This window comes from Arachis hypogaea, chromosome 11 (genome assembly GCF_003086295.3).
Source record: "Arachis hypogaea cultivar Tifrunner chromosome 11, arahy.Tifrunner.gnm2.J5K5, whole genome shotgun sequence".
Taxonomy (NCBI): Eukaryota; Viridiplantae; Streptophyta; class Magnoliopsida; order Fabales; family Fabaceae; genus Arachis; species Arachis hypogaea.
In genome coordinates, this window is record NC_092046.1 from 143,397,346 (window position 1) to 143,406,351 (window position 9,006).

The window sequence follows — 9,006 nt, forward strand, 5'->3', positions numbered from 1 at the left end:
ATGTTAAAATTTACTGACAGCCGAAAAAAATAAAAACTTTCGAATATTATTGATACCTTTGAAAATTTATCGACGATATGGTCTTCAGTAAACTCTCCTTGTATAATAGTGTTTGTGATAAAAGAATTCTTTGGCTAATAATTAAACCTAAAAAAAAACCTAATTCACCTCAATCACTTTTGATTTTTAACCAATCCCATGTCAATATGCCTTTGTGGTTAATTTAATTATAAACAAATAAATCCAACTTTAAAGAAAATTAGACAAACTACATACAACATTAAATAAATAAATTGCATATTATTTGAGAATTTTATACGGATATTCAATTAGATATTTAAATAATTATTAAAATGATAAATTTAAAAATCAACTATTTTTATTGATGAAAGTACATGAATATTAAATTCATTATTTAATAATTGAACTATATATTCTATAATTGTTTAGCAATAGCTATTAGGATGAGAGCAATTTCATGAGTAATATTGTTCTCATTGGTGATTGGCGATTTGCCATTGAATCTTTTCTCACAATTACTAACCCCAATTGCAGCAGTGTTAGCATAAGCTTCAGCTAAACGGGGTTTCCCAAGTTTGAAAGCATCAATGGCTTCAGGCATAGTAGTATCGATAAGATAATTGTAATTTCCAAGACAAGCTATCATCTCAAATCGAATGTCTGGTCTCTTTCCCGCCGAAATCATTTTGAAGAGAATGTCTTTGGGAGCTTCTGCTTTGAGTTGGAAATCTTGTGCCATGATTATTCCAAGACCTGCAATACCCTTAACATCATTGCTTTTATAATTAGCTTTTATGTAACTAACACATTGAGCAGGGTATGGTGTCTTGCTGCATGTTTCTGTTATGAGTTTGTCATCGCTTTTACATGGTGCTATTGCAATTGAAGCCACAACAATTGTGCACAATAATGTATTTAGAGAAAAATGCTTCATGTTTAATTACACAGAATAATAATTTAGTATAAGCCACCATGATGAAAGGGGTGATATTTATAAGTGAGGAAATTTAATGGTGAGAGAGATCATTTCGTTGGTCTTTGGAAACTTGATTATTCTTTTGGATTGATTTAATTTTATACATTTAATTTTAGTCATTGGATATTTATGTTCTGAAATTTAATTTTAATCACAAATGAAAACTAACGGTCTTGGAAACATAATTAATTTTATTCTTTCACATATATAAATATTTCAACTATGTTAAAAATATACTGAAATCAGTCACCAAAATTATTTACTAGTATAAAATATATATTAAAATATAAATATATATTAAAAATAAATTAAACAACACATATATTTATACATAAATATATTAGTGACTGACTAATTTTAATATACAAATAGTATTTTTGTAAATCATCTATTCTATTTGTTATCTATTATATCTATTATATTATATAAAAATTAGATTTCTCCACTTAATGATACCTCACGTGGCATATTTCTGAGAGTATTTACTGATTTATTTTTTTAACTCATTAAATATAATTTTTTAGAATGAATTAATTATATAAACTAATTTATTTGATTAGATATTTAAATATTACATAATTTATTATAATTTATATCAATCAATTATTTGTAACAAATAAATAAATAAATTAAATCAATTATAACAAATAAATTATAGGGATTAGTACTGTTTTGGTCCCTAACGTTTAGGGTCGAAATCAAATCCGTCCCCAACGTTATTTTGGATTTAAAATCGACCCCAACGTTTTATTTGGGGTTTAAAATCGTCCCTTATATCACAAGACAGAGAGAGAAGCAACCTTGCTTCTTCGTTCTTCACTTCTTCTCAGTCTCATTCAGAGAAGAGAGAGAGAAGCGAGCAGAGACTCAGAGAGAGAAGAGAGAAAAAAAAGTCTTTCTGTCGCCATCGCCGACGTTCTCCCCCTCGACCTCGCCTCGCCGCGCCTTGGCTTCCCCCTCGCCCTTGCTTCACCGTGCCTTGCCCTCGCCTCGCCTTGCGTTGCCTCGCCGCACCTGGACCTCGCCCTCTCCTCTTGTTTTTCGTTGTCGTTGGGGAGGTGGTGGTTGTGATCGTGGTCGTGTTGCTCGCGTTTCCAGCATCACCGCCACGCCTCCCTTTCTCTTCCCTCCTTAATCTCCGCTATCCATATTTACTACCACCACCACCACGCAGCTCCACCGTCACTACCATCATAAGTAAGTTAAGATTCAAGTTCCTAATTCCTGTTCTTATTTATCAGAATTCTTAATTTTCAAATTCATCTCAAAACCTAATTTTCAAATTCATCACAAACCCTATAGTTGTTTCCGTCGAGGCTGAAGGAGGTTGACGCTAAGCTGCTCCTCTCCCTTCATCGTTGCTGCTACTGCAACCACCTTCTCTAATCTTTGTTCTTGTTTTTGTTATGTTCTTGTTTCTGGATTGATGTTACCTTTTTAATTTTCTTTTTTTTAATCTGAATCTGTTGTTGTTGTTCTTGTTGGATTTGAAGGATAATTTTTGCTTTTGTTTTGTTCTAATGTTGTTTCTGAATTGCTTGATGCTGTTGCTTCTTTCATTCTTTTTGTTTTTTTTTTTAATTCTGAATCTGTGGTTGTTATTGTTGGATTCTGAATCTAATTTCCTAAGGATTTGTAATTATTATTGTTGTTGTTGTTAATTGTATTTAAGGATTTGTAATTTTAAATTTTAAAGAAGAAGAAGAAGAAGAAAAAGAAGACAACTTGATGCGGCTACTTTTTTCATTCTTTTTGTTTTTTTTTTTAATTCTGAATCTGTGGTTGTTGTTGTTGGATTTGAAGAATTTGATGTTTATCACAACCCCTAATTTTCTAAAGATTTGTAATTGTTGTTGTTGTTGTTAAGTGTATTTAAGGATTTGTAATTTTAAATTTTGTTAATGGAAGAAGAAGGAAGAAGAAGGATTTGTAGTTTTGAATTTTGTTAATGATGGAAGAAGAAGAAGAAGAGTGAACTGGTGAAAAGGGGGCATTATTGTCATTTAGAAAAATTTTTTATTAAAAAAGACGATTTTAATATCGTTTTAGAATGTTAGGGACGATTTCAAATAAAAAATAACGTTGGAGACAAATTTGATTCTGACCCTAAACGTTAAGGATCAAAACAATACTTATCCCTAAATTACACAACTAATTGATTTAATTAATGTACATATCACACTAAATCATAAATCAATTATAACAAATAAGGAACCAATTATAATCAACTATAACTAATGAGAAAACTGATATGATGTAGTTTTGTCTTCAGGATATATATTTTTATTTTATTTAATTGGTTAAACCAAATCAACTATAATTATAGACGGATTCAGAAATATTACTATGGGATCAATAATATATATAATATTAAAAAATTATGCAAAAAATTATATAATGTAAAATATATTACAAAAATATACCGATAGAGAATATATTTTAAAGTACAAAAAATATATATGTATTTTTTACTAACAAAGTGGTCGATTCTTTATATCATAAAATTCATCGATAATAGAATCTGTATCAAATTTTTCAGCATTTTTCTTTTCAATATAATTAAAAGAGAATTAGCAAGAAATTCATCTTTTATTTTGTTTCTAAGTTATTCTTCACAATATTCGTAGCTAAAAAAGATCTCTCAATTGTAGCAGTTGACACAGAGAGAATTAATACCAAATGAATCAAGAATGACAGTCACAAGAAGAAAAAAAATTCACTTTATAGGATTTGAAAATTTTTATTTAATTAAAAAATATTAGTAATAATATCTTTTCAGATTTTTTTAATATTGTCACTTATTTTTTGGATATTGAAAATTATTAATATTTAGGTTAGACTGAATTTTTATTTATATTAGACTAAATATTAAATAAATTAAAAAATCATATTTAATAACTTATTACTATTAATCTTTTTTTTAAAAAGTTGGGGGAGGCCTCCACTCGTCCCCCTTATGTCCGTCCCTGACTATAATTAATTATAATTAATTACTATTATATCAAGTATATAATTTGAGATGAAAATTTTTTTTATGACAAGGGGGTCGAAGACCCTAAAAAGAAAACTAACTAGAATCCCTTAAAATGGGAGAACCAGACAAATCACGCATAATCATCATAGCTGTATCTAGGGGAGCAGCTTCAAAGAGATGAAGGCCAAAGGGAATATCATGGCCCTTCTTGGCAAGGTTGTCGACAACAAAGTTTGTTTCTCGGAGATAGTGGGACCAAGAGATATATGGCACACAGCTGGCAAGGACAACAATGTCTTCAAGAAGGGGGCACACGGGTGGGATGAATGATGTCCTTTCTTAGTGAAGAGTAGGAATAGAATCAGACTCAACAACTAGGGAAGTGATATTGTTGACCACAGCAATTTGTAGACTGCGAACAATACCCCAAAGCTCAACGTGCATAATTGAACAGCTTCCCAAATTATAAGAAGCCAATCATGCAAATCAAGAAGAAATAAATTGTTTATGCCGGCTGCATGGATGAACGGGAGCAGATGCCCGCAGCGAAGGGGCAGTCTCGGAGGACATGTAGAGTAGTCTCATCGGTACATGAGCATCTTGGACAGGTTGTCTGAAGGGTGAGATGTCTTTTTCCTTCTTTCCATGTTGGTGAGGATAGCATTGTGAGTAGACATTATCCAGAGAAAGATCCGAATGCATTCTGGTCCTTTCCAATGCCAAATCACGCTGTGTAATTTGCTAGCTATGCCTTCTTCTCCATTCAACTTTTGGTATGTAAATTTGAGATCGAAATAGCTGTTAGACGAAGGGTTCCAGGCAATTTGGTCTTCTTGCTTCCAAGGGGAGGGCAGGAACATAGGTACAATCTTCTGAATAATCTCATCAGGCAGCCAAGTAGCGAGCCTATCATAATCCCAGCTACCTGAAATAGTTAAAAGATCCATAAGTTTGTCTTCCAAATTAATAGGCATACAAACCTGATTAGCATATGGCGCAAGAGAACCAATATTTGGCACCCAATTATCATTCCAAAAATTAATTTTGGAACCATCCCCAATACGCCAAATGTAGTTTTGTTGGAAATTATCCCAAGACTTGCGTATGCCCTTTCAAAGATTTGATTCATTCCTCCTCCTTTCCACCTTACTACCTTAGGAATAATATCGGTACCACAACCATATTTAAAGCGAAGGATTCTTCTGACCCACAGAGAGTCTCTTTTCTCAATAAGACCCCATCCATCTTTAGTCATGAAGAAATAACGATTCCATACTTTTACCCACGAGCAATTGATGGAACCCACAATTACTCGATGCTAATTTAACCCTAAACCATCAAAATCATCAAAATCACTCGATTCTCAAACTAAAAACGTGGAAAAGATGGAGGCAAAGAACTGGGCACAAAAATGGAAGACTCTTATCACTTTGTTGGATTAGAATTGAAGAGGACTCCGAGACGAACACATGGCCATTGACGGCTCGTCAATCAGAACTCCGGATTAAAAATTAGAAGAATTTGAAGATTGAAGGAAAAAGGGGTTTAGGGGTCTCCATCATATATGCTTCTCTTCTCCTTCGACCTGCAACGTGCTTCCATCCTCAATTGAGGAAACAATGGCTGATGCCCTTCATTTATATATAAGTGGATTGGACTTTGGGCCTATTTTGGATTCGGTTCGCTTGGTTTGATATGTTTGGTTTAATTTTAGACCAAATCTTTTAAAATTATTGTCAAAATTCTTATTTTAATTAGTTCTACCTCACTAAATTATAAAATTTTATTTTTTAATTTTCTTGATTAATAATTAATTTATTAACTAATTATTTACTAATTACTCGGAGTTTACGTTTATGATGATGATTTTATCATGTTACTGTAAGAAGTATGTGTGTTATATTTATTTTGTATGCTCTTAAATCTCATGTCTTTATGAGTATTTCTGGCTGAGTAATTATTAAAAAAATTAATTTAATATTTATTTTATATTCTATTTTTTTATTTAAATTATAATAATGAATAAATATTTTTTTATTTTTTTTAAATAAATAATGCAATTTTTTTTCTTAAAAACAAAATTTTAAGTTTAAATAATTGTAAAATTATATTATTCTACAGATCATGATAAATACATTGGCATTAAATTTGCTGTAAAAGAAAACAATATCATAAACAAGAGTATTATAACTGGTAATTGGAGATTGTCCATTGAAGCTTTCCTCACAATCACTGATTCCATGGAAAGCAGATAGAATCAACACCAACTTCAGCCATGCGTGGGTAACATACAAGACATGCTTTCAATTGAGCCTTCAAATTCAGTCTATCTCCGGCCGAAAATATTCGGTAGAATTTGTCCATGGCAATTTTCGCTTTTGAGTTGTAAAATTCTTGCCATGAGTATTCCAACATCTTGAAAGCATAGGTTAGGGTTTGGTGTTTTCTAGATGCTTGCACTATAACTTTGTCTTTGTCATCATCACTACGAGACATTGAAATTCCATTCCTGCCGCTCTGACTAGTAGCAGATTTGTGGCTCTCAGTGCTGCTTCATTTGCTGAGTCAACTCTTGATTCTAATTGTTTTAATCACTTTGATTCTCACAAATGAGTACAAAGCAAACACTAATAAATTCTACATCAAACAAACCGAAAAAATCTCCATGCTCTCGCACAGTATTATTTCGTCTCTCTCATTCTACAACTTTATTTTAGGAGTTCAAATCTCTATCCTAAACATGTAATAATTGATAAAATTAATATTTTTTCACATTTAGAAATTATGGCTACTTATATTAATTTGTAATTGTTTGATTCAATAAAAATAACAATAAAAACACAATTAGATAAATAAATATCAATTTAATTGGACAAATTAAATTATTAGATCTGTCAATCAGCAAAAATATTATTTGGTTTGTTTTGGTAGGCCAGATCAATACAAAAGATCGACTATGTAGACTGAGAATTCTACAACTGAATGATAATCTGTGCGTCTTATGTAACAAAGAAGTAAAAAATTTATAACACTTATTTGTTACTTGCGAATTCTCTTGGCAGGTATGGTGTGCATGGATCTCAGAGTTTGGACAGAAGTGGACTGCATCTGGTACTTTGAAAGATTACTTTGAGAGTTGGAGATTGATACCGTTGAGAAAAGATTTGCGCAGGAATTGGATGGTCGGGTTTTTCTCAATTCTGTGGAACATTTGGCTATGAATAGGGGTGGTAATATGTACCCTACCCGAGGGTACCCAACCCAATCCCACCCGCTCGGGTAGGTTTGTCAACCCGATCCGCAGCGGGGAAGGTAGGGTGCGGGTCGGGTAGGGTGCGGGTTGAGTTTCAACCCTACCCGACCAACCCGCACTCTATATATGTTTACATTATATACTTATATAAAAATATGTTTTAAGTGGATGTTGAATCAAAGACCTCTTACTAAATGCAAAAGATCCTTAGTCACTAAAAGAAAATCATTAATTGATAATTTAATAATTTTTTTTTTACATAAAAATCAATTCTATTTTAAATTATCATCAAGTTATATAATAATGTTGTATATTTTTTGTAACCCGCGGGTAGGGTCGGGTGCCCGCGAGTTAAGAGCGGATAGGGTTAGGGTTGGGATATTCTCAACCCACAGGTAGAGTAGAGTTGAGTTTATATAAAAATCTCAACCCGCGGGTAGGGTTAGGGTTGGATCCAAACCCTACCCTACCTATCCATTGCCACCCCTAGCTACGAAAGAATGATGGTATTTTTCAGAGTAAGACAATAGGAGTTAGAGATTGTGTGGCTCAAACATTTTTATGTACTAGAAAATGGTATGATCAGTAACTCAAGTTGTTGATGGTTATGCCAGAAATGACATAGAAGTTATTTCTTTGTTTTTTCCTGCTTGTTTGCTCTATTTCGATGTTAAACTTTCTCTTTTAAAAAAAAAAATATTACAAAGCATCCCCACAGCAACAATAACAACAACATCCCAAAGGCATAAAAAATATGAAAATTAAATTGATCAGAAAAAAATTAACTAACGGTAAAAATTAAATTGATTAAATTAAAGAGAAATTTATCATGAACACAATATCGATGACAAAATGTTGATCGGAGCTCCGAGTAGAGAGAGTAACTAGAGAGAATGTGCACTTGAGAGAGAGTGAGAATGTAGAACAAGAGAGAGAGACAGTGTTTGCTAGAATAGAGAGGAATTAAGAGGGGAGGTTGCGCCATTTTAAATTCGGATGCATCCTTTACCGATGGCCAAACTGTCGTCAAAATTAATTATACCGACTGCAATAAAACAAGCCGTTTCATTTATTTGATTTTTATTGACAGCTTAGTCGTAGATAAATATAAAGAATGCACGAAAATCTAAATTTTTAACCCGTGAAATTTTCCATAGTTTTGCCGTCGATAAATAAAAAATTAATTTAAATAATTTAATTTATGTTACTGACGGCTAAATTGTCGACAAGTCACAATGTTCATTTTATTTTCGAAAAATTATTTTCATAACATCGGAAATAATTAATAATTAAATTATTTTTAAATAAAAATTAATTTATTAACGTTACAGTTAAGTCGTTGGTAAACTACCAAAATTTTTACTAAAAAAAATTTACCAACAACTAAGTCGTTGGTTAGCAGCATTGTCAATATTATTTGTGTGCATCTAATAACGTCTATATAGTGCCAAAACTTACTAACAGCTAAATTATAGGTAATTTAAATCCACAAAAAAAAAAAAATTTCCGTCAATGATTAATAAAATGGACGGCATGGACGTCGGTAACCTCCTCCTCTAAAATGGCTTTGGAACTTCCGTCGGTAGGCTCCCCCTGTGTATAGTAGTGTTTGGAACCAAGAGATTCTTTAGCTAATAATTAAATAAAAAATAACTACTAATTCACCTCGATCACTTTTGATTTTTTACCAATTCCATGCCGATATGCCTTTGTATTTTATTTTAATTTATAAGCCAATCCGACTTTAAAAAAAAAAAATTGGACAAATTACACGCAACATTA

At 32.0% G+C, this 9,006-nt stretch overlaps 1 protein-coding gene across 1 annotated transcript; it reads right to left on the reverse strand.

The window, feature by feature from the left end:
- Positions 1-436: 436 nt before the first annotated feature.
- LOC112722084 (cell wall / vacuolar inhibitor of fructosidase 1-like) lies at positions 437-955 on the reverse strand. Its single transcript, XM_025773064.1, has one exon. The coding sequence runs from the start codon at positions 953-955 to the stop codon at positions 437-439; it is 519 nt and encodes a 172-aa protein (XP_025628849.1).
- Between the last annotated feature and the right edge of the window lie 8,051 nt (positions 956-9,006).